We start from the raw sequence: 26,919 nt of genomic DNA, 5'->3' as shown, positions 1-26,919 counted from the left end.
TATAATAAAAATATGATAATTATTTTGAGCTACCATAAGTAAGTATATTCAAAACATTTCAGCTTGAGCTAACTGCCAAACAGAAGTGAGAGAATTATATGACTGAAGAATATAAATTTTCTTATTGCACATAAACAACGTTACTAATGTCACTATTACCCTTAAGCTCTGTCAAGGCCAACATAAATCAGTTCAAAGCCGCAAAGGCGGCGCTAATGAAATGCATATGAAACGCGCCCAGAATAGTATGCTACATATTTTTGCCAATTAGAAGAACTTTAATTGCAAACATGACTCAGCTTGAAGGGTTAATTTCTTTGAGGGCAAATGAAAGCTACAAAGTATTTGGCATGCAAAATGCAAATTTCCATATATGTGTGAGTGTGTGTGTTTGCTTTTGTGTAGGTGTCTGCATGTGTGTGTGTGTATTTATGGAGTTACGACTTTATTACACAAGGCAACAAAGTGCGAGTCATAACAGTAAATAATTGACAACGACATCTTTATCAGAGATCCATATACATATATCTATATACATATATATATATAACATATATATATAGTATATATATAGAAAGACATTTAGTATTATGTACCAATGATTATTGCTAAGTAACATACATTTTCGCTAAGTGTACGTCTGGACGCTGGAGTCTGAGCAAAGATTGTTACAGTTACAGTTACATAGCTAGCGTATATATATATATATATATATATATATATATATGTATAAATATGTGTGGGTGCGGAGTACTATGTACACAGAGGGAGATCGGGAAAGCAACAAGAGGATGAGATGAGTCGTGTATAACCTACAATACGAAAAACAAAAACAACAATTCTTATGGCAGCGATTTTTGATTTTCCTCTTCTTTTCCTTTTTGGCTAACGTATCAAATTAAGTTTAAGTGTAGGAATTCGAATTGAACTAGGGACACAATTTTAGTTTGGTAATACATAGAACAACAACAACAATAACAATAGTTTCGTATCGATTATTTTTTCAAAATTTCAATTTGGCTTTTGCTACAAAATGGAAGCATTTCTTTAGTTAACATATTTCTTTTTTTTTTTTTTTTTTTTTTTGATTCTAATTTACTTCTCAATTTTATGCTTAAGAACGTTGGCAAAAAACATTTTAAATCGAATGAATAAGACGATCTATATGAATAGTTAATCGTGATTTTAAAACAGAGTTTAAATAATTTTTTTTGTTTTGTTTTGTTTCTTTTTTTTTTACTGATTTTCTTTTGTATATTTTTATGATCGCATTATCCCTGCTGCTGGAGCGCATTTACTCTATAATTGTATGTACACATGTATATGCGTGTATATATATATGCATGTATGTATATCGGGCTATGTATATGCATGTGTATATTTGACTATCTAGGGGCATATTAACTACTCTAGTATATACTAAGGACTAGAAATTACTATGTACGAATTGCTTTACTCTAGTATTACATACAGACACATCGGCATAAATATCAACCCAGATCTTTTGCTTTTCGTGATATTTACACTCAGTTGGCTGTGGATGATACGCATAGACGAATACAAGAACGAGTACAATAGTATATATAGATTTACGAGTATATATAAATATTGTATATATATATATATATAGATTTTTGATCGAGATGGGACGCTGAATACACTCATTTGCATATGTAGAAAGAAAAAACGATTACGATTACGTACTTAGCATTGAGTATACTCAAGCAGTGTTCATATATATGTATATACAGATTTATATGTATAGTATATATATATCTATATATATAATAATAAACCTGTTAGCATTAGTGCAATTTACAAAAGATAATTCACATTTGATTATCAAAAAACCTGTACAATATTGATAATATATATTTGTATATATATATGTAAGACTTGAATACCAAAGCCAAGACCAATAATTGTTTATCAATCTGATCGATCGCAGAGAACTGAGTTAAAACTCCTGAATTGCATCTGTATATCGTTAATCTAAAATCGCAGTTCACTAATTGCGTTTACTGTGTCAGTTGCGGTCACAGTTATCTTCCATAAGGCATTCATTAAATAGATCACACTCATTTACTCAATTGCTAAGGATCGATAGGTGGATCGCGTGTGGAACATATTTGAAAGCGTTGTCGAATCGGTCGAGAGTCTAACACCCATTAAACAGAGTTTAATCTGTGTGGTACCCATGTGGAGTCTAGGTCGATCATATATGGAGTCTATGTGGAACGTGGAACCCATGTGTTATAAGTAGTATGGAATCTGTGTGCAGATAAAATGCACTAAGTGTGGTGTTTATGTGAAAAGCTCGAGGAACATAGGGGGATCACGAGTGGATCCCATGTGGAACGTGTGCGTATATTCGCATCCCTTTCTAATAGAAATGGGACCTATGTGGAATCTGTGTATATGAAACACCAAAGCAAGGCAAAGAGAGCAAATAAAGTTATAAGAGTGAGGGCTAAGGCAGAAAGAGAGTCGCGGACATAGGGATTGGATGACTTGTAAAGTTTAGAGTTGTAGAGTTTGATTAGAGTAAATCAGTTGGGTGGTTGTCTAAGCTCATTTTCAGTTAAGGATTCCGCTTGTGTGCGTGTGTGGGCGTGGCTATGGCTGTGGCTGTGGCCTGGGTCCGTTGCCGCATCGGTTAACAGCCAAAAGTCAAATCACAGATCCAAGGAATCCGGCGGCGTTGGCTTGGTGGGCAGCATGCCAAATGGATCGTCTACAGCGACGACGCTATCATCGTCGCTGTCATCGTCAAGATCCGTTTGGCCGATGTTACCATCACCAGCTCGGACGCCGCCGGCGCCGGCACCCACACCATCGCCCAGAAAGATGCACTCCTCCACATCCGTGTCGTAGCACGGATCCAGATTCACCTCATTCAGCTGCAGATCCAGCTCCAACAAATCCCAAGAGCCGCCGAACTCGGCCAACGGTATATTGGCCACCGCTGCCACGTCGGCCGTTGTCGGCGGCACAAAGTCATTGGAGAAGGCATCCGAGTTGCACACCAGCGAGCTGGGCGACAGGTTGGGCGTGGGCGTATCGGGCGTGGTCAGCGAGGAGACCTGCTGAACGACATGCGTCGACTCGTCGATGAACGAGCGACCCACCGAGCTCAGACTGAACTCGAGCAGCTTCTGCGCATGCGTCGCCACCGACACGGCAGACGAGGCAGCCGGTTCGCTGCTCGCTTCGGGTATAGCCGTCAGGCATTTACTGCTCGCGCTGGCGCTGGGCAGCGACTGCGTTTGCGACTGCGACTGCGACTGCGACTGCGTGTGGGCGGTCAGGCTGACGCTGCTGCTCAGACAGGAGCTGTTGGTGTTGAACCGGCGCAAGCAGCTGTCGCCGCCAATGCCAACAACACCGCCCACGCCATTGGGCATGGAGCCGCCGCAGCTGTTGGTGTGCGCACGCACGCCCCCCGTCAGCCGGGCGGGCGAGTTGGTGCGGGAGGGCAGCGAGGCCGTCTGTGTGCTGGCCGTGATGCGGGCATGGGCGTGATTCGGTACTGCGCCCGATACGTGGCTGGGATGGGGCGTCGGCACCAGCGCACTGGCCAAGCGCTGCAGATTCTCATAGGAATCGGCGCTGTCCAGGCGCTTGCTGCGAAAGAGACGCACCTGCTGTTTCTGCTGCTGCTTCAGGTTGATGCTGTCCAGCGAGGGCAGCTTCATCGATCCCATCGATGCGGACGTCATTCCAATGTCACTTAACGGCACCAGCGTGTTCAGCACATCCGGCGAGTCCAGCGGGCTGGACAGAGGCGTCGACCCCAATGCGGCATTCACCAGAAAGCTATTGGTAAAAGGAAAATCAAAGCAGAATTGGTTATAGAATCGGATGATATGGGCATTGCAAAAGTCTAATTTAGTTATAATTTAAGCTATTGAAATAAATTCTTCAGAAATAGTATCACTTGTACTTGGTTAGCCTTTGAAAGTTTTTAACGTGGAAGTATATGCAAGTAGAGTAGAATCCGGTTGTAACGACTCCGCTTATAACATTCGTCCGGTTATTGCGACGAAAATTCAATGTCTTAGCTAGACCCCACAGACATATATGAAAGGATCTCCGCTAGGTTATAGCGCCCTCCGGGTTTTATACATGAAACCATCGGTAGGTTAAGCGTCGTTATAATCGGATTCTATTGTATATATTAATTATTCCATGGAACACGGCCCATAAAGAAACTTCCAAATATGCCCCATTTAAGCATCTCATGTTAGGTAATCAAGCCATAGAGAGCAAGTTGTAAATGTAAGGTATCAGGAACGTTTGATATGCATTCAATCCCTTATGGGGTAAGGTACTAGAATGGATGAAAAACGTCAAACGAGTAATTAAAAGGCTAAGGGACTCTTCCCATCCCATTGGATAAGAAATTTCGTTGGACAACAAGTGATAAAAAGCTTGACGAGTGCTTGGAAGCCAAAAGACTCTTCTTATAACAAATCCTATATCCTACAGAAGTACAGTAGAGTCCGGCTATAACGGTACCACTCATAGCATCCGTACGGCAACGTATATTCTGGCGTCCCTCGGGTATAACGACGGTCCCTTTAGCTCTCTGCTATCCAGATTCTACTCTAATTACAAATTCATTCGGTAATTAATCAAAGCTTACATTTGACGCTGTAAAAGATTCTGCCAGACGGCCTTCAGCTCCAGCGAGGGCGCACGCAGGATAAGACTCTTCCGCCTGGCACCCCGCTTGGGCGTGCGGCTCAGATCCGGTGCACAATATCCTGTGGGGCTTTCGGCCAAACGGCCGTTAGGATCGACAGTCAGGCGGAATTCCGTGGCTGTGAATAGCAAAAGGGATTGAGATGATATTCTAGCTCGACTAACAGAGCTAAGCCCAACTGAAACACTTTGATTGTACTCACTTTTCTTACGCATGTGAAAGCAGGAGTCGACGACGTTAGCGATGGGTATGGGCTCCTCGGTGATGAACAGGACGCGATCTCGACTGACCTTGGCGAACACAATGATGTCGCTGAAGAGCAGCGTCCAGTAGGGCTTTATCGAGCGCCCCTCGACGCGGGACAGATCTCCGCCGAAGATCCACTGACGGCCCTGCACGGCCAGCGTAAAGGGCTTGCACTTGGTGAACACCATGCGGGACTCCAAATCCTGCAAGGTCAGAAGCGGTCGGCCCTCGCCCAGGGGCTCCATCAGGCCGCTGCTGACGGTTATCTCGCGATAGGCGGCCTGCAGCTCACCGATCACAGTGGTAAAGTTCTTGTGCTCCTCGGTGTCCACATGACAATTGCTGGCCAGCAGTTGCATCAGCTTCAGAATCTCCCTGAAGTGCTGCAGCGGTCGATGGATGAACATTGTGAGATCGGGCCGCCTGCGCGGCACAGGTGGCTCGGTGATAAAGGCTACAAACTCGGAGCCCGTCTGACGGGACTTGTTCACCAGAACGCAGTCGGCCCGCTTGATGCCATTGCAGTACTTCTTGTAGGCGGCGCAAATCGCCGTCGTCTTCGACAGATAGACCCGCGAGGCGAAATTCATGTGCGGCTCCTGCTCCTGCTCGTTGCTGCACAGCTGCTCCAGTATGTCCTCGGCAATGCGCAGCAGCTCATCAATGTTCTGAAACAAGGTCCGATGATCGTTCGGCGATATTAGGTCCTTCCGCTCCTGCAGTGGCTGCACAAAGCGCTGCAGTCCAAAGTGGAGTGCCGCCGTAAAGTTCTGCTCCCGACTGATGAGCTGCAGCAGAAAGCGTCGACGATTATCCGTTATGGGCACAATGGACTGCATCGATGCATGACCAATGAGAGAGAGAGAGACAGACAGAGAGAGAGAAAGAAGCATGAGGGTTACGTTAGCTTAAGTAAAGTTCTAGCTTCAGCGTGTGCTAGACGTATCCATTCTAGGAATTATCCAAACTATTCAGAGCTATCCTATCCTATCCTATCTTGGATTGATATCTGTATAAATAACTCCTCGAGCCAACGCCCTGATTAGGCTTTGACTGCTGATTAACCTGTATGTGGGTTGACCTATTCAAATCATTTTTATTCATATGCTAGAACTGAATTCAAAGAAAGTAAGAAACAATTGATATTTTAATGACAGTCTTAAGGATCTACTTAAGGTTCGCAAAAAACTGTCCATTAGATGGTTAAGAAGACGAAAGCCTAAAAACCTTTTCATCCCCTAATCTAATCTAATCTAATCTAATCTAATCTAATCTAATCTAATCTAATCTAATTTAATTTAATCTAATCTAAGACTCTGTGGAGATAATTGAGTAAATATAAGAAATATACATATATATTAAACAAAACAAAAGACAGTCCAAGCATATAGAAATCCTGTCAGTAAATCGATGGAAAATATTTCTAGTCCATGTATATTAATCCCAATTTGAATTCCTTAATCCTGCCTGGATGATACTCGCCTTTCATTTGACATAGTTTGTTAAATAGCTTTTGGATTGAGTTGTGCTGATTGTAACCGAGACCTTTAACCTAGAGCCTAAAGCTATGCAAAGCAAAAAGGAAGAAAACCCAATTAAAATGGCAATTAAGAGAACGGAAACAGCTCGTGAGAGCTTCGAGCTCCGAGCTCCGAGCTCCGAGAACCCACCGCACGGAGGAAACTTAAAACCTTCGTCAACGAAAGCGAGGCAAAGCAAAAACAATAGTAAAAGCAAATAAAACCGAAAAAAAACTTTATTGTCAAGCAAGGGATGAGGAAGTTTCAGACGGGCTTAGGGGGTACAAAAAAAAAATAGAGGTATATATACATACATATGTATATATGTTTCGCAGGGCAAAAACTTAAACGTTAAAACTTAACAATAATACGCTAAACATATGTACAAAGTGCAAAGAGTAAGGCAAATCGAAAAAAAAAAAAAACAAATAGAAAAAAAATATTTAAGCACATTTCATAAGTAAAGACAAATTCAATAAGAAACAACTAAAATTAGCAGCGGTCGGGGCGGTCGTGTGGTTGAGTGGTTGAGTGATTGAGTGGTTGGGTGATTGAGTGGTTGGCTGCTTGGTCTCAGACAATGACGCCCTTGCCTACCTCCTTGCTGAACGTGACCTGGGGCAGGTGGAGCCGCCGCTTGGCCGCCTCAATGGAGGAGGTGGTGCCGGAGCAGGCGGTGGCTGGCCTCGACAGGGTGTTGCCCAGCAGCTGGGGGCGAACGCTGGCGGTGCGCTGCTGCAGCGCCACAACGCTGGCTGGCTGCTCCTCTAGTCCATAGAGCAGCTGCTGGCTGCGCAGCTGCGACTGCTGCTGATTATGGATGACACTTGCTGTGCCAGCGCTAGTGCCTGTGCCTGTGCCTGTGCCAGTGCCTGCGCCTATACCTGCGCCTGCGCCTGTGGCTAGGGCTGTCGGTGTTGCCGTGCTGATGGTGGTGGCATTGGTGGCATTGGTGGCCATGTTGGCGCCCGCGCCTGACCTTCTGAATATCTCCAACGTTAAGGACGAGCCCTGCGATCGTATCAAATTCAGAACATCAGCCTCGGGCATCGTAACCACATTGTGCTTGTCCACAAAGATGACATAGTCGCCCGGCAGGATGCCGCAGCGATCCGCTGACAGGCCCGCCTCCACCTTCTCGACGCGCGGTGGATGCGTCCACACAATGGAGAAGCCAAATCCGCGCTCCTCCGTCCGGGTCAACCGCTTGGTCATCGTGAACGGCGTGCGTCCCGTCGGCTGACGGCCGCCACCGCCGCTGTTGCCCGGCAGCGTCGAGCAGCGCCGTGTGCCGTTGCCGCCGTTGAGATGATTCGCATTGCTGGCATTCGCATTGTTGGCATTCGCGTTCGCATTGGACATGGCGTTCGCATTGAGTGTGCCGGCGGACGTGCTGCCCGTGTTGCCGGTGTTGGCCGTGGTGCTGTTCGCATTGCCATCGGCGGGCGGGTCCAGCTCGAGGAAGCGCAAGAACAGATTCTCATCGGCATCGCGCTGGTGCAGTGCCTTCTTGCTGAGCACCATCGTCGGCTGCTGCAGCGCGTCCTCCTTGCCATTGCCCAGCGGACCGACGGCGGCAGCCATGCTATCGATGCTGATGCTGATGACATCATCGCTCAGCACGGCTGCGCTCGTGGCTGTGGCTGTGGCTGTGCTGGGGGCTGTGACTGGGGCTGTGGCTGTGGCATTCGGTTTCACTGTAGCCGCCATCGTGGACATCTCAACCGCTGCGGGTCTAGCGTTAACAGTCGCTGTAAGCTGCTCCTTCACCTGCTCCCTCTGCCTCTCCCTCAGCTTCCGCTCGATTGGCTTCTCCTCGGTACGGCTTGTGGGCGTTGCGTGGACGTGGACGTGCGTTCTGCTGCTGCTACTGCTGCTCGTGCTGCGGCAGCTATGAAGGCATCCCTGCGAGTGTAGCTTGTAGGATCCAGTTGCGCCGAGGCTCTGCTGCACTAAAGCGCTCAGTGGAAATGTGAGGCAGCCGAGGAACTCACTGCGTCTGCGAACATGAAATTTAATGAAATTGAATGTCAGTCAGCGAAAAGCGAAAGGTCTTCTCATATGGAAACAGCATGCATGCAACCTGAGACTGAGTGCCACAGCGTGCGCCTAATTAGATTCACGAGCCACTTTGAGCTGACAGCAGCTACCTATCCATCTATTATATGCAATGGAACTTTAAACCTCTTTGAGTTTACTTTACTACAAACTTATTTGCATATCCAAACCGACTCGCAATTAACAAATCGAGCTACACTAGTCAGAGAGTGTGAGAGCGAGAGAGAGAGGAGGAGCGTGGGACTAACTACTACCTCTTTAGATTCGAAAACTAATTTACAGTGCGCCGTGCGTAATAGACTGACTAGCTCGAAAACACAAACGATTAATAGAGGAGATAGGCAGCGCACGATGTCGGACTATAAAGTGGACTAATGGAACTACCTGAGGGTAAATTGTACCAAAGAGATCCCGGAGATAGCTAACTAGCCTACACGAATGCCGAGCGCAAGTTGACCTTTTCGAGGAAGCTCCAAGCGAATCCAACAAATCATGAACTCCATTTGGCCAAGGGCAGCTCGAGTGAGTCCTGTCCCAGGACTCTGACTAGAAATAGTTTCAATGACGTCTTATGAGATTAGATGTTTTGGACGCTTTGCGTCACGTTGCATTACCATTTTGTTTACCATTTTTACGGACCCTCCCTCTCTCTCTCTCGCCCTTTCCCTCTCCCTGTCGCTCTATCGCTCTGTCAGTGCTCGCAACACTTCCGCCTCCCCCACCTTGGCAGGCAACAGCTGCGGTACGTGACATAAATCAATTAGCGCCAACTAAGCTGTCATGGCTTGGCATTCCTACAGATCCACAACGCAGCGATATGTCGGCTATGGGTGGGCGGGACGGAGGGACCCCCGGAAATGCGCCTCAGCCTTCCTCTTCTTTAGGTGCTGTAGGTGCTGTAGGTGCTCTAGGTCTGTCCGCTTTGAAATTTTGCCCGCGCGTATTTGGGTCAGTTTTATTGATTTTCATTTGCTGCAGCAGCGCCAAAGTTGGGCGATTGCAATCGCAACTGTCTGACGGACAGTTTCGGCTTTGGGCCCAGCGCTGGAAGGCGGGCACAAAGTTCAAGGGGGGTGGGGGCAGGGCTGTAGAGGCGGCAGCAAGGACTTGAGGGTCCTTTCGATTTTCGGCAAAGCTCGCCCGCGCACGCCAGGCCAAAAAAAAAAAAAAACGGAAACCGAAACAGAAAGGAAAGAAATAAACACAAATGGGGCCAGTGCATTAAAAATGTAGCAGGCTGCGTAGCTAGTTGCGACAGAAACTGTTGCCACCTGCCTTGCCACTGCGGACGGCAGCTTATGGGCTGAACACTTAACCCTTGCCACAGGCCCATCAAAACGGTAAATGAATTATTTAGCGAATAGTCGTTGGGCAAATTTACTTAAAATGCTTTACGAGGCATTTGCAAATAGACGACAACAAGGAGAACTATTTTTCAAATGTTTTCATTATGCATGCATAACAAATGCGCCAGGTGTGTGTTGCTCGTCACTCTGTGTGTGTGTGTGCGTGTGTGTGTGCGTGTGTGTGTGTGCAGGTGTATATGGTCCCAGGTGTGCATTTAACTAACTGCCTGCTTCAATTAGCCAGGAAATGGCATTGCCTCTGACCTGTGGCCATTGCATAATGTGGAGCGCGCTTATCGATTTGACATAAACGCAAAAAGCGATATGAATGACCAAATGTGTGAATGCGTGCATGACGGAATGACGGAATGATGGTTTGATGGTTTGCATGAGCAGGCCAGCTGCCGTGTCCTTGAATTTCAATTAACTTGGCCATTGAGCGCGTTGCTAACTACACTCACACGCTAGCTAGCACACACACACACACACACACACACACACGCACGCACTGAGAGCAGCGCGAGGCACAATTATTAAGCAGCATGCCTAAAATTATGCTACACAAAAACTCACATACTAGCACGCGCACACGCACGCTGGCTAGCGGCTGGCTGGCTGGCGGGCACGCACACATAAGCAGTTATATAATTTTGTGTTGCATACTTTTAGCTGCCAGCGCAAAAGGCAATTACAGCACTGCCAACATACCAAAGAGTGTTTGCATTTAAATAAACACACTCGCACACACACACACATACACATACACATACACAGAGCAGCACTGAGAGCATGTGGCACACGCTTGCAATTGTTTGTGCACAGATGAGGGAACAAGAAAAAAAACTTTCTCAAAAAAAAAAAAAATGCCACTAAACTAAACGTTTAAACGTGTAAACGTTCTTGAGTAATAATTATTAATTTTGTTATCGCAATGGAGCGAGCACACACTTTTCAACATTTGTTGTGGGAAACAGTTAGAGCACGCCGTCGTTGCGTTTCGTTCGCTGCGTGTGTTCCTTGCCGCAGCAGCGTCGTTGCCAGCCTCTGCGTCTTTTTGCGTCTGCGTCGCGCGAGCTTAACACTCGAACTGAGCGCAACGTTCACGTCGAGCCGAAACGGAACAGAGCACGAAGAGGAAGAAGAAGAAGAAGAAGATGTGGAAGAGGCGGAATAACACAACGGACAGCCAACCTAAAAACTAAAGCCCAGGCAACATTTTACAGTTAGCTGGAAAGCGGCCTAGAGACAATGGGGCTCACAGCGCCTGCGCTGGATGTGCGCCATGCACATGTGTGTGTGTGTGTGTGTGTGTGTGCTGGAAGTCGCTCCAGAGCTAGTTCAAGCCGCCCACCCCTACCCACTTCGCCCGCTGCGGGCGCTGCGTTTGTTTATGTGCAGGAAATGCACAATGGCAAAGTGTGCTACAGGAAAACGTTACAATTAGGCTGAGACACCCCGCACCACTGCCTCCGTCAACGCCTACGCCTCCGTCCCGCCCCCGCCCCCGCCCCAGCCACTGTCGTTGCCTTTTTGCCAGGCATATCCTTAGCTTAGCATTGTCCTCGCCATTGGGGGTGAATGACACGCGCGCAAACATGACAGACAGGCGACAGTAGTCAGCCTTCGATATGATACTTGTTTGGCTGCTGATAGCTGCTATTGACCTTACTCGTACTCACTTCAAATGCCGATCCCGATGCCAAACGGCCAGCTGCAGCGCTGCTGCTGTTGTTGATGTTGATGCTGATGCTGATGTTGATGCTGACGTCGACGCCGTCGCCGTTGCTGCTGCTGTTGCTGTTGCTGTTGCCTGCAGCATAGCATCCTGCACATGGTAGCTAAAGCGCTCATCAAAGTACGGACGACTCGAGTGCCGATGGACGGCCGTGCGCTGGTATCGACTCGAGTTCGAGTTCGAGTTGGAGCTCGAATTTTCGCTGCTGCTGCTGTTTGCAACGCCGGAGAGTAAGGCCACCTTGACGTATGCATTGATGCTGCCAGCGCCGTGCAATCGCTGCAGATCGCGACAGCGTATAACTGTAAAGGAATTTCATATATTTGTTACATTATCACATTGACTTTAAGCATATTTTTCTCTTGGGTCAACTCTGAAGGTCTATGCATGCAGTTTACTAACTATTTCTATAGCTGCCTATAGTAATACTGTATTAATTAATAGATCAATCAATAGAATTTTTGAAATTTAATGTTTTATCCATTTTGAGATCACACTGATATCGTATACTATACGAATGTATGTTTCGTTTAAAAAATCGAAATAGCGAAACTAAATTTCATATGCTAGCTCATTCCATCGTTCCAATGACCTAAATGCTTTCTTCAAGGAATCTTAATGATGAGGATATGAACATTAGAAAGCGCTTCATTGCAGGCAACAAATTCTCAGTGTTCCACTGTTTCATTCCATTGTTTTCAGGACGCAAAAGCTTGATTTAAGATTTACAGTTAACTAATTGATTGATTAATCCAGCATGAGAAAGCCTTATCCTTTTTGTTGTTTTGTTACATTGTCCCCTGTTTCATTTTAAAGTTCCAATGAGAAAATGCTCGATTTACGAAGTTTAAGTTGGGTAAATGGAGATAAATGTACATTTCATTTCAAGCTAACAAATCTTTAGGTTCAATTAGTTGTTCTAGTATTTCATTCCATCGTTCCAATGTATGATTTAAGAAAGCTAGGCTGAGAAAATAAATAAAGAGCGTTTCACTCCAGACTACCATCTCTTTTCTTTCATTTCATTGTTCCGCTTTATATATGTATATCCTTATAGAACGAAAATATCTATGCATGCACATTATATAGGGATAAAGTGGAGTGGGTGAGGGGATGGGGAATAGGGGAAGCGGGACTCTGGAACTCACCATGTACATTTAATTGCTGTTGATGGGCATCGTAAGCGATGCTCAAGTCGATGCTGCCACGTGGATGAAACTCGCCGTTGCTCGTCGCATTAGAATGGGAGGCGGAGTTAGAGTTGGAGTTGGAGGAGGCACCCGAGACGCAGGAGGCCATGGAGCCACGCTTGGCAAAATGCTCCTCATCCTCCAAGTCGCTGGATGTGGAGCTCGAAGAGGAGAAGCTCAGGCAACGCTTGATGCTAGGTATGTGCTCCAGGCTGGGCTGCTTTCTCAGGCCCAGATTCTTTTGCCTCTCGACTGCGGTCGAGGCAGTGGCAGTGGCAGCGGCAGCGGCAGCGACTGCGGCTTGCTTTTGTTGATTCTTGCGGCGCACTACGCGCTGCCGCTTCAGATGGGTGGGCGTGCGCACCTCCATCTCGTGGACGCTGCTCTCGCTCCACTCGCCATCGCCAGGCGTCGCTGCCAACGTCGCCGCCGTCGACGCTGATGCAGTTTGATGCTTGCAGCGCACCTCCTTGCGCGCCGACTCTATAATGGCGTCCAGCATGCGATCGAGCGTGGTGTCACCCATGCGCGAGGACGACAACTGCGAGTCCTCCAGGCCGCCCCCCGCAGCGCCAACAGCGCCGCCCAGGCGTGGCAGGCAACGCAGCGCTGCCAACTGCGGCGTGGCCTGACGCGGTCCGCTGCCCTCGCTGAAGCTGCGCCGCTGCGGACTCTTGCCATGCACGTTGCTCAGATCCTGCAGTGCAATCAGGCTGCTATTGCCGAAGGGGCTGCTCATGAAGTGGACCCCAAAGTTCTCCTTGTTCGCATCGCCGCTGGCATTGCGACGCCGGCCGCGCGTCTCCTCGACGCCGCTCGAGCTGGAGTGCCGATGCATGCGTGTCATGGTGGGCATGTCCTAACCAGAAAAGAGAGAGAGAGACAGAAAGAGAGATGGGATTAGGAAAGAAGACTGGAAATCTTAACAATAATTCGTAGTTTTATGAAAAGCTTTCGATTAAATCACATTTTGAGTAGGCTTTAAAAGCTACATTTAAATTGAACTTTAGCTTGATGAATAGCTATAGCTTGAGGCATAGCTTTAAAATAGCTTTAAAGCTTCGATAGATGACAAAGACAAGTATAATCTGAAGCATTAGCTTAAGCTTGTAATAAACGAACATTTTGAGTGCACTCTCTGATGATTGATTGCAAGTCTTAGCAAGACCTTTCGATTCAAAAAAAAAAAAAAAAAAGTAAAAGTTGTAAATAAGCCTAATATTGAGGAAATCGCTTAACAATATAAAAGCAAAATCAAATGATGTATGAAAACTAGAAGCTTTTCTTATATCTCAACAAACGTAAAAGCTTCTTAAAGATTAAAATCAGATATGAAAATATTAAGTAATCTATGAGCTTTCAGAAAAGCTTTCAATATACCGAACTCGCATGTTTTTAAAGTATTTCTTCCCCACTTGTTATATGCAGCTATTTGATAAATATGATATTATAGACACATTTATATATATGTATACAGTACAATCCGATAATACCGACGATTGAGAGGCCGTCGTTACATCCGGAAGATGCAATAACCATAAGAGTTTGTTCATATAAGTTTGTCTGAGGACCAGAATTTTCGTCGCAATAACCGTACGTACGCGATGAGCGGGGTCGATTCAAAGAGGTTTCAAACTCGTCTACTTGATGTACATATGTCAAATGAGTTCAGGGAGTACTATGTATACTTATTGCAAGTAGTACATCTCAAATTAGGGTTTTTAACAATCTATAGACATAGCATTTATATATATAGATAGTTTCCCACATATACATACATATATATTCCCTTTCAATTCCTTCAGACTTTAGTTCCCTTTGCTGAGAGACAACTGCTCTACAAAAATCATCTTTTCTTTGCCAATTTGCTGACATTACAGTTATTTTAATAAAGCTAAATTGAATCGTTTACGTATCATATGATAAGATCTCGATCATATGAAAGGTGGTTCAGCATAGTCGAGGTGCTATCTGGGCCAACTTAGGCAGCTGGCGAGCGAGTTTTCGTTTTGCATGCAAACTGGCTGACAAAAAAGAAGAAAAATAAGATATATATATATATATATATATATATATATGTATGTGTTTGTGTGTGTATTTGCTATATTGAATTCGTAGTTATAATGAAGCGTCGCAAGACAATGGGCAGAAAGCAAGAAATTTTGCAAATTGTTTTGCGGCAAACGAGTTTTTCACATACTCGTCCTGCGGCTCCTTTTAAAGGACCTTCTGATGCGCGCGCGATTTCTGGTTTGCCTGGTGGAATTCAAATTATGCTTATGCTAATTTCCAGCAAAGATTCCTTCTGCCTTATACTTAAATAGATTGCTTCTTCTTTCTGCTACGCCGCAAACCATAAAATTGAACGAGTCCTTGCCAAAAATAATAAAGGATCTGGCAGAGTCTGTCTCTCTCTCTCTGTCTGCCTGTGTGTGTGTGTGTGTGTGTGAAACAATTACGCCCCAGCATAATGATGCCATTTTTGCCAAAGGAGGAACTTTTTCGAATGGAACGAAAGGATCGTTCTCATTCTGTTTATCTAGCCTTCAGGCATGCACACACACAGACACACACACACACACATAGACAAACAGACTGAGTGACTGACACACGCACAATCGGAAAGGAAAATAGGGCATTCATGTAATCCATAAACGTCACCCTGAAGAAAATTAAAAAATTGCAGCCAGTCAAGGCGAGAGCGCAAAAAAAATGTTTTTCCATTTACTTAAGATCTGTTGGAAGTTCGATCTGCAATCGAAAATGCCGCTCGCACCCTCCTCTGATCGAGGATTAGCAGCTCGCCCAGGGTAGCAGGGGGAAAAACCAACCAAAAACAAAAAAAGTGATGGAAAGAAGGTCGAAAGAAAAGCAGCAACAAATTAAATGTATTAGAGCAGCGCACCACCCCTTTTGCAGGGAACTAATTTTTTTTCTTTACTGTAGTCGTAAGTCTCCTAGTTGTGGGTCTCTCAGTCTGTCTGTGATCTGTGTGTGGATGTGACTCTAGGGGTTAGGTCCTTTAGGGTTTCCCTTTTCCCTTTGCCCATTTCTTGGCCAAATTAAAATTAGAGCTGGGGCAAAAGACAAATAAGTTGCGGCACATGGGTGCGAGCGCAATTACACACTCACACACATGTGTGTGTCTATGAGTATAAGTGTGTGTGTGTGTGTGTTTGTGTGTTTGTATTGCCAGGTGTGAGCGATCGATGTAGCTGAGACTTGACCGAGTACTCGGATCACATGCAACAGCCCAACATAAGCTATCGATTACTCACAATCTAGAATACGACACGATCTTAGATAAGCGGAACACTCTGCACTTACCTGATAGCTGAGCTCGGTGTCCTCCTTCTCTCTCTATATATATATGTATATGAATAGTTATATATACTATATATATGCGACTATGTCGCCTTTGCAGTTTCACTTTTAAATATATAAATCCTTAGCACTTTTAACTGGCGCACAGCAAAAAAAAAAAAAATGGATAGACTACGTGTTTGAGTCCAGTCTGAATCAGAGCTTAGGAATCCTGTTGTGGTGCTCTCCTGCTGGATTTAGGTTCTGTGTGTTTTTACTGTTCGTACCGCGCGTGAACGTCTGCAGCGCACGAGGCAACAAACGGAAATGACGAGCGGATCGAGAGCTCGAAACGTTTATGGGTTCGTTTCGCCCGAGCAACCACCCCAGCAGACAGATAGAAGAGAGCCCAAGAGAGTGAGAGAGAGTAACAGTGTGTGTGTGAGAGAGAGAAAGTAGGAGAAAGAGTGGGAGAACAGAGATCTATGTAGACCAGAAAAGATACAAATAATAGCCAGCAGGAAACGAGATCACTTTGTCAATGTCCTTGGGCTTGTTAGAATTCCTGAGGAATCTCTGCTGATGGAATTTACTAGAATCAAAAGTCGTCCAGTTTTATATTTATTTATATTTATATATCTATATAATGTATACATATGTACATGTATATATTTTATAACTTAATAGTTCATTGATTTAGATAGAGCTTCAGGTGTTCGACCGATATGCCTCAACTGAAGCAGTGCGGCCTCAGTCATTGTAAATGCAGCTGTATATTTTTGGCCTCATTCATTCAGCATTATATTATACTCAAGCTGCTATAGATCCAGCATCCATCATTTCTTGTTTCCTATTAAACCTTTAAATATCCCAGCTCAATTTTTTTCGAATGAAACTTTCTTGATCTTCATCTTCATATTCTTCATACCTACAACGGTGCGCCTCATCAGTTCCACGTGCAACCCATTCTCGACACAAGTTTTTGCAACAGTTGCCTCACAGATTAAATTGAGCTGCTGCCACCCGACGATAGATGGCGCATGTTGTTGAGCAGCTTAAGAGCAGCAACACATTGCCTCTCGCGCTCTCTCTCTCTCTGTCTCTCTCTCTCTTTCGCTTTTGCATTGTACGCTCTCCTGGAGGCAGCGGCTTACCTGCCGTGTCCTTTGTGCCGGCCAGCATTGCCGGCAGACAAAGCGTCAACAGCTGCCGCACACTAAAAATACAAAAAAAAAAAAAGTTGCAAAAGAAAAATAAGAAAGGTAAGAAAAACCCACACGGCGACGTCGCAAGGTGTCTTAGCCCAGATTTGTCTCGTGTGTTGTTATTTTCTTTTTACTAGAACAGCAGCAGCAGCAGCAGCAGCAGCAGCAACAGCAGCAGCAGGAGCAGGAACAGTAGCCTAATGTCTCTGTCCAGCACTGATCTGTCGCACTGAGGGAACGGACAGCGGTCATTACTTTCACTTGGATATTGATTTCGATTTTGGGCCCATTCCCATACTCCCTCCCTCTCCTTCCCTTTCTCACTCTCTCTCTCTTTCTCTCTCTCGCTCCCTCGGCCCTTTGTAGGCGGCAATTTACGAGCCAAAGGTGAAGCTTCGGTAAATATTTGTCCAGATGCTGGGCTGCCTGATCTTATGCGGACCGTCTCGTGCCTTTCAATTAGCAGCCGTTCGTTCGTTCGTTTTGGCCGACTTCAATTGTTGGCTAAAAATTTATGCGCGCTCTTTATGTGACGTCCGCTGTCCATCTTGAGATTTTACGAGCGTTCGGCCAACTTTCTGATAGCATTTGAATGGACGCCTTTTTCAGTCAATACGATTGCCATCCAGCCGTGGGGGTGGCTCTGTTATAGCCATTCCAATTGCTATTCCCAATCCCATTGCTCTAGCGATTCTCCGAATTCCTTAACGAAAAGTCCTTAATGATGCTTCCAACCAAATCGGAGCACTTCACATGAGTGTCCAGCTGCCCAGGCGGCTGTCAGCTGTGTAGGTGTGTGCGTTGCTTCATCTCTTCTTTTTTGATGATCTTTCAGTTTCAATTCAATGAGCTTCAACAAGGAGATATTCAAATACAGTTAGCTATTGGATTGGAACAGCTTTATGATAGAGCAGTTGATCTAGGTATACGGAATCTTGAGTTTATGTTTGATAAAGGAGAATTACGGCTCAGGAAACCTTAGACTTACCTTAGTTCAGCTCCTCTAACTATAATGAATATTTAATAGTTTACTTTACTTTCACGTGTAAAAAAGTATGTTTTGAATGCCAAACAAGATGTTAAAGACTTAAATCACAGGGATGATTAGGATTACCTTAGTTCAGCTTCTGCAAGCATAAGATGAACTAAGAAGTTTAAAAAATATGTTAATCATTGGATGAGATATAAAATCAGACCTATCTCGCCTCAATATTTTGACTTGAATCATTAGACGTATCTATGACTGTTTGTATACGATATAAACGTATATGAAACCTGTATAAGAGATATGTGTCGATTCTTTTATCTTAACCGAGCGGAGAAGAAGATTGTTTCCGTAATGTCATGAGTCTGATGTATCCAAATGGATCTTCAAAGAGATAACTCCAATTTCAGTTTACAAACCAACCACGAATACTCTACAATTGGAGCTACCTCAGGCTAGAGCTCATTTTGATTAAACCTATAAGATTGTACCCTCCGTCCTCCCCCTTCACTAGTGAGCCGCATCGCAGTAATTTGCAATCAGCTGTCTATTAATAATGTTTGCGCTTTTCATTGCTGTAATCGATACGATTTTCATAATCGTTTTTGATTTGAATTTCAATCTGATTGCAATTTTTGTATTTTGTATTATGCGCTTCATTAAAATGAAAATTAGCAAAAACAAGGAGTGAGAAGTGGGATGGATGCAAAGGGTTATCGACTATCTCTTGTCATTGGGCCTGGGGTTGTTTTCCTGTAACGTGTGCGGGCCAATTTGTTGCTGTTGCTGTTGTTGTTGCTATTGCAAATTTATCTAAATCGTTTATAAATTCAACTTCCCAGCAAAAATAATAGCAAAGGGTTGCGGGCCCGATTTTTGGCAAACTTATTGCAAATGCATTTGACACTCGGTTACGGAAATCGGATCATCATCGATGTGACAAACCCCTTGACATATGTGGTGTGTATGCCTCTGTGTGTGTGTGTGTGTGCGAATGGGTGTTGCATTTGCCTAATGGGCAGCAAGCGGTAATATCGACCAAATTAGCATCAACTTGATTTTTGCTTGTAAACGAAGAGAATGCATTTGCATTTCGGGCCAACAAATTAAAAATGCAAATCTTCAAGCTCAGATTTGAGCAGAGCGATGCATAGCCATACTCAAACAGACTGACACACATACACATAAGTGTATAAATATGTATATGAGAGAGTTTCACTTTCCGGCAACATGAGAATGAAAGATGCCCTTTGATTGACAGCTTGACACGGCGAGACACTGAAAACGCGCGCCCGAAGAACGAAAAATGGGATTGACAGTTCCTACGATCGACCGATCGTTGGTTCGACTGTTCATACCGATTTTTAAAGAGCGCAACGTCACGATTCAAGGTCTTTGTTTTGATATTCACTTCACAGTGCACACGAAAATGGTAAATGGAAAATGAAAAACCGAAAGCCGAAAACTGAAAACGGAAAACGGAAAACTGAAAGTCGAAAACTGAAATCTCCAAAACTGAAACTGAAACTCAAACTGCGTTCATGAATGTGATCTGCTTTGGTCCTCGCGACAATTGTTGTACATTTTTGCTTGAAATTTGATAAATGACATTAAAAAAGTGAATAGAGCACACACACACGCACACACACACATACGTACACATGTACACACACAATGAAGGTAGCTTGTCCAATGGACTGCAACCGCCTGTTCCGTTTTTTATATACCCTGTGGGCAAGTTGTGTTCGAGGAGCCACATAAGCCAGTTGCAACATCAGTCACGCAATTGAGCCCACATTTTGAATGGGAGGACTTTTTCGATTTCACTTCAACAATTTTTGTCTATTAGAAGTAGTTGTTGTCTATAGATCTACTACTCTCTTCGCCCACGTATGGGGTACATCTGAATTAGTTGTTGGACTGCCCTAACACAGTTCATACCCCAAAGTTCTCTTGATTATATGTGAACTAGAAACTGATTTTCACATATTATAATAGCTAGTTAAAGAAACGAAAGGAAACCACAAAAACAGCTTCATAATTATTTCATTTCATCAAGCTCATCTTCTTGTCAGCTCCATTGCATAACTGCTAGTCATGCAATCGCCTGCTGCAGCACTCCCAAAGCCCAAATTCTGTTCACATGCCACCATCCTTTGCAGCAGCAACCATCGTGCAACAGTTCATCGTTTCGTTTGCAAAAAATATCAAATTAGTGCAGTTTTTTTTATTTTTTGCAATTTTATACAAATCTCTCCATATATACACACATATATATAAATCTGTATATATAAATATGCATTGTGTCTGCTCGGATTCCAGCTCAGACAGCGCATTGCTTACAAATTAAACATCTTTTTAGATGCCGCCGAATTTGCATTTCTCACAGCGAAAAAAAAGACACACACACACGAAAAAAGGGTTGTCCTTTTGCTGCTTCTGGTGTGCATCGTCGACTGCGACTGCGGCTCCTGCCAAGGCACCCAAAAAATTGTTAAGTAAAACGACCCAAAATTCAAAAATACAAAAAAAAAAGTAGTTTTCAGCGCTGTCTGCATTGCAGTTCAGTTCACTGTCTGTTGCTTTTTTTTTTTTTTTTTTTTTTGCTTCAGATGATCCTGTGAGCTGCTGCAACTGCGTTCCCGAAGCGAACCCACCAAAATTTCTCAGACATTCAGGCGCCCTCAAGTAATTTGACATACAGCCCAAAAAAAATGAGAAAAGATAAAAAACAAGTAAATAAATGCACTCTCAAAAAAGTCTGCAGAAAAACTTGTTATGCTGCATGTCAAGTTTAAGCAAATGACATTTGAACTGATTTATGAGATGGCGTTGGCTCCAAAAAAAAACATATATTCCCAAACTGACGACATTCCCTACTGAATCGTACTATATATCCCTCAGATACGTAAATATTAATATGATTCAATACATATGTATGTAGTAACACAGATACATAGATACATAGATATATAGATACATAGATACATAGATACATAGATACATAGATACATAGATACATAGATACATAGATACATAGATACATAGATACATAGATACATAGATACATAGATACATAGATACATAGATACATAGATACATAGATACATATATACATAGATACATAGATACATAGATACATATATACATAGATACATAGATACATAGATACATAGATACATAGATACATAGATACATAGATACATAGATACATAGATACATAGGTACATAGATACATAGATACATAGATACATAGATACATAGATACATAGATACATAGATACATAGATACATAGATACATAGATACATAGATACATAGATACATAGATACATAGATACATAGATACATAGATACATAGATACATAGATACATAGATACATAGATACATAGATACATAGATACATAGATACATAGATACATAGATACATAGATACATAGATACATAGATACATAGATACATAGATACATAGATACATAGATACATAGATACATAGATACATAGATACATAGATACATAGATACATAGATACATAGATACATAGATACATAGATACATAGATACATAGATACATAGATACATAGATACATAGATACATAGATACATAGATACATAGATACATAGATACATAGATACATAGATACATAGAAACATAGATACATAGATACATAGATACATAGATACATAGATACATAGATACATAGATACATAGATACATAGATACATAGATACATAGATACATAGATACATAGATACATAGATACATAGATACATAGATACATAGATACATAGATACATAGATACATAGATACATACATACATAGATACATAGATACATAGATACATAGATACATAGATACATAGATACATAGATACATAGATACATAGATACATAGATACATAGATACATACATAAATACACAGTTGCTCGCATTCGCGTTCCATTCATAAAGATAATAACCATATCGCAATCACAGTGAAAAATCATATTTTACGCAAACGTCTTGGACCCAGTGGACGAAGATAGCAGAGGAAGAACAAAAGTCGGAAAGTGTGAAAGAAATGCGAGGTCCAGAATTGTTAATTTCATGGCGAATTGGGAGCGTATCGACTGGACAGCAGCTGAGTCGCAGCTGCATCGATTTGCTGTTCGATCTGGACCACACGAATTGCCGCCTTTGCAGTCGAAGCTTTGACATGATGAGCGATCACTGCCGATCAAACAGAGTCAACTAATGCAAATTCCCAAGACAAGACAAGGAAACCCACAGAAAAAACACAAAAACATCAAATCGAAAGCAAACCTCAGCCTCTGTAAATGAAGCAATTTCATGTAAATTACGAGACAAGCGCCCTATTTACCGAATTCTAAACGAGCCATAAAAAAAGGAAGAAAAAACCTATGTCTAAGACCATAAGAGAAAATGAAAACATAAAAAAAAATGGGAGAAAAAAACACATCAGCCATAGTAAATTGCGGTGAAATCTCATTAATCTTTGAGGTAGATTAGAAAATGTGAGGCACAAAGCCGAGCGCTCGATATGCAAAAGGGAGAGAGGGTCGCAAATCGAAGGATCCTTCGAAGCAACGCAGACGATCGTGCGGTGGTCAATCTTTGAATTGGTCGATCGGTCGCACGATCGATGCATAAATTTCCCTTTACTTAGCGTCCTCTTGTTGTTGTGGTCAGTCGAGAAAAATTCACGCACGGCTGCTTTCTGGGCGACAGTTTATGACGGATCAAAAAGCCGCAACATCCTGGCGCAGAGTTTATGATAACTTCATTAAAAACGATTTTGCGAATAGATCGTCGTGGGAATTCCCACTATGCACATACACATATATAGATGAATTGTAGACACAGCGACTAGCCGAATTGTGTTTGCTGTACTCTTGCCAAAGATTAATGATGCAATGCGAAAGGTGTTGGCCACAAGCTGCAGCAAACCAAAAAAAAAAAAAAGGACCCCATCAATGTGGCACGTTCAATTTACTAACAAACTTGTCACGCAATGCCACAGACCACATCATTAATCACACTGATCAATCCGTCAAGGCGGCTGCACGTGTATGTCGATGTGTGTGTGCGTGTGTGTGTGTGTGTGTGTGTGATTGAGTGTGGGTAGCCGCGTTGGGTTGGCTGGCCATCTAGATGCGTTCTCTGACATTATAATTAGTGCCCGTTGACATACCGAACGAAATCAGCAGGAGCTCGCACAGGATCAACAGTAACTGCATAACACTTCATTTGAATGATGATCGCTGTCGGCTGTGTGGGTTGAAGTTCAAGTGATTGCGATAGCAGTAAACTCAGGCAGCTAATTACAGGAAGTGCCGGAGTGCCACAAACGCAACACCATCAATCAAGCGATCAATCAAAGTATTTGCATAGCACTTACTATCGCAGGCCAAAGATTCAAATTTCAATTCGAGAACAATTAATATGTGGCTCAAAAGACATTATACACAAAGCGTAATCAGATGATCCCACACATGCGTCTTTCGGCTATATATATAAGGTTAGGGCCTCAATCGATCACTATTTGCATAGCTCCTCACTACAAAGGTCACCAAACTTATTACAACTCAAATTTGAGTACCATCAAAAGATGACTTAAGATAGGCCAACTGGGCCAAGCTGATCCCACAACAGTAAGATCAACAAATGTAAGATCATCCATAATTTTTCCCAATACAAAATTATTTCAGTTTGAATGAGAGGTCAAGGCTTGCATGTAAAAGTCATCGGTATTTGTATAGCACTTCAAAAGTATGTCATGATCGTTGATCGTAGTAGAGCACATTTCAAATATAGCCTCAAGTCATTGTTATTGACTTAGCTTTAATAATTGATATTATCTTATCACTATTAGAATTTCCTCTACTTTTTCAATCGGAATCAAGAAAAACTTGTCAGATGGATGATGATCGATAGCTGCTTAGCTTCTAACGAAACAAGTAAGAAGGCTCTAGTCGAGACTGCTCGACTAGGAGATACCCTGAACCCTCTAAGCTGATATTCTAATCATTCTGCACTTTTATGCACACATACATATACATGCATCCACACGCACGCATAAGCCTGCGCTCTGCTAACTGCGCAGTAAGCAGCGACTGCAGTGTGGGCAACAATTTGAGAATTTATCTGTTGAATAATTTCTTTTGTAGACATAAGATCTTAATAAAACTTTCAGAGTGTAATCATATGATGAATATGTGTGTACATTCCAAAGCACAAGTCTCTAGTACTTGAAATGCGTTTTTTACAAATTTGGGGCGAAGGGGGCGTGGTATCCAAAATCTGTAAATTACAAAATCTTTGTATCGATAAACTTTATATACAACCCAAATTTGAACACTCCAGGTCTAAAAATGTTCAAATTAGGCTGAAAAAACAAAATCAATTTTTCGATTACTCTCGATAAAAAAGTTATCGGACGATTTATCGAAAAAATAAAGCAAACTCGTATGGTACTCACGAGTATGCATGCCAAATTTCAGCTCTCTAGCTCTTATAACTTCTGAGATCGACGCACTCATACGGACGGACGGACGGACGGACGGACAGGGCTATATCGACTCAGCTCGTCGCGCTGATCAAGAATATATATACTTTGTGGGGTCTGCCACGCCTCCTTCTGCCCGTTACATACTTTTTCACAAAACCATTATACCCTGATTTCCCATTTTCAATGGGTTCAGGGTATAAAAAGGGAGAAAGCTTAACAATGAGTTAAAAATATGATCTGAATGTAAAATATTAAAGTTGATAAGATCGGAATTATATTAAGATCCCATCATAAGAGAGTTCAAGGTGAAACTTCTAATAATGATCAGCAGCTGAAGAGATCCGTAGATTATCATTAAGCGAAACTCTGGCGATTAGAATAGAGCAAGCCACAAGTATTGGGCATTGTCTATGGTATTTATAGAAACCGATATAAACAAACGACGGATAGACAATGAATGGGATGGGATGCCCCGCTGATTAAAAGATGCGATCATAAGCAGTTGAGGATCGGCTCGCCAAACAAAGCCATTTATTAATAATAGCAAAGATTTGACTAAACGACGACGACCCCCGTTGAACAACAGCCTCGACCCCCTGTCGTTGCGCTTGACCAAAAAAATAGGTTTGTTGGTTTTTTTATGACCCCCAAAAAAAAGATGATGCGAATACAAGAGAGAGAGAGAGAGAGAGAGAGGGAGGGAGAAAGAGTGTGTTTGTGTGCGGCAGACACACTTTTTACGACTTTTCCACAGTTTTGTGGACATTTCGGCGCGGTCAGCCGTTTGCATAATGACGTGGGCAAAAAAGGCCTCTTTATGATTTTGATTGGCATGGCGAGCAGATTGAAAAGAAATTAATGTGAAATTGAAAATAGGTAGCAAATGGAAAACCAAATGAAAATCATGCTGACGCTGACGCAGACGCTGCCGATGATGAGAAATGAGAATGCGAAATGAGGCGCAGCTCATAAACTAGCTGGCAAACATTGTTTTGATGACACTCAGGGCCAGCAGTCCCCAGCCCTTGGACAATGGGCCACCCCTGTTTTTTTCTGCTCTTTCGCTCTGCCTGGGAGAGAACGATGCATATTTAAATTTTCGCAAAGCATGCCACGCTATCATAAAGGTATGAACATCCCGGATCTCAGTGCGCAGACTCGCCGATTCGTTGCACTTAATTGGCCAGGCTGCCAGTCGGAGAAAGCAGAAAGTGTACAAAATTTATGCCTCATAAATGTCAATCCATTTCGATACCATTGCTCTGCACACGCACACACAGAGAAGGAGAGGGAGCGAGAGCGAGAGAGAGAGAGAGAGAGGGAGAGGCTACGCATTGGCTGTCAAATGGAATGCGATCTATATCTGAAGTGTTCGTGCTCGTAAAAAGAGTTCCGGTTAAGTAGTAGCTGTAGTAGTCGCACTAATAGTAGGTGCTGACAGCTGACACTGCTGGAAGTTCATAGATAGATGATCTACAATGATTTGTCATAGCCGATCCATGTAAATGGCGGCCCAAAGAGTTGGCCTTAACACATAATTGGATTAGGCACAACAATTATGCAAACGCCGCAACATTTGATCGAGGCGACAAATTTAGATTATAAAGGGTCTCACCTCATGTCTTGGCAAATCGACAAATCGACAAATTTACGACCTTTCAATATACCCATCAACTAGAGATAGATCTAAGTGAAGATCAGCGCAGCATTCAGCTCATGCAAATCAGTTATGGCTGAGCCAACCAACTGTTTTTCTAGAACAAACTGAAAACTGAGAATGAAGTATGAATGTTAATGAAGTACATTTTCAGGAATCCATGTTCAAATATATATTAGAAAACTCGATCCGCTAGGTTATTACATTTGAGGCCTAAATATATATATATATTCCAACATAGATCATATAACATATAGCCAAATATTCCTTGAACTTAGCCATGAACGTATTATTATTATTCAATGAACGTCTGCCTGTCCGTCTGTCTTTCGCTTTCTCCGCCTATTCATCCGATAGTCCTTACATTTGGCCATCTTGCTCTACTCTTCATGCGAATATATTAGCGATAAATTAGCTGTGTTCTTTTTTAGGCGTGGCAGTACGAAACGGTATATATCC

At 43.2% G+C, this 26,919-nt stretch overlaps 1 protein-coding gene and 1 long non-coding RNA gene across 5 annotated transcripts in view; both read right to left on the bottom strand.

Moving 5' to 3' along the window:
* Positions 1–16,426, bottom strand: part of LOC6584780 (pneumococcal serine-rich repeat protein) — a 30,405-nt gene extending 13,979 nt beyond the window's left edge. For 2 of the 4 annotated variants that reach the window (XM_044006999.1, XM_044006998.1), the window contains exons 1-7: positions 16,128–16,426; positions 12,759–13,659; positions 11,555–11,912; positions 7,069–8,470; positions 4,908–5,784; positions 4,646–4,823; positions 3,642–3,816 (exon numbers count right to left, since the gene is read on the bottom strand). In XM_044006999.1, coding sequence (XP_043862934.1) covers positions 3,642–3,816; positions 4,646–4,823; positions 4,908–5,784; positions 7,069–8,470; positions 11,555–11,912; positions 12,759–13,656 — 3,888 coding nt within the window. In that variant the 5' untranslated portion in view covers positions 13,657–13,659; positions 16,128–16,426. The remainder of the gene's footprint in view (positions 1–3,641; positions 3,817–4,645; positions 4,824–4,907; positions 5,785–7,068; positions 8,471–11,554; positions 11,913–12,758; positions 13,660–16,127) is intronic. The other 2 variants (XM_044006996.1, XM_044006997.1) reach the window with 1 other exon arrangement.
* Positions 16,427–16,811: 385 nt separating this feature from the next.
* On the bottom strand, positions 16,812–18,384 carry LOC122756724. The gene is made up of 3 exons (XR_006356560.1): positions 18,297–18,384; positions 17,381–18,227; positions 16,812–17,319 (listed from the first exon to the last, which is right to left on the bottom strand). It is a non-coding gene; the product is annotated as an uncharacterized LOC122756724 (long non-coding RNA).
* Between the last annotated feature and the right edge of the window lie 8,535 nt (positions 18,385–26,919).

The sequence above is a fragment of the Drosophila mojavensis genome, unplaced genomic scaffold, assembly GCF_018153725.1.
Source record: "Drosophila mojavensis isolate 15081-1352.22 unplaced genomic scaffold, ASM1815372v1 contig_136, whole genome shotgun sequence".
NCBI classification, from domain to species: Eukaryota; Metazoa; Arthropoda; class Insecta; order Diptera; family Drosophilidae; genus Drosophila; species Drosophila mojavensis.
This window is presented reverse-complemented; position numbering and strand designations above follow the sequence as displayed.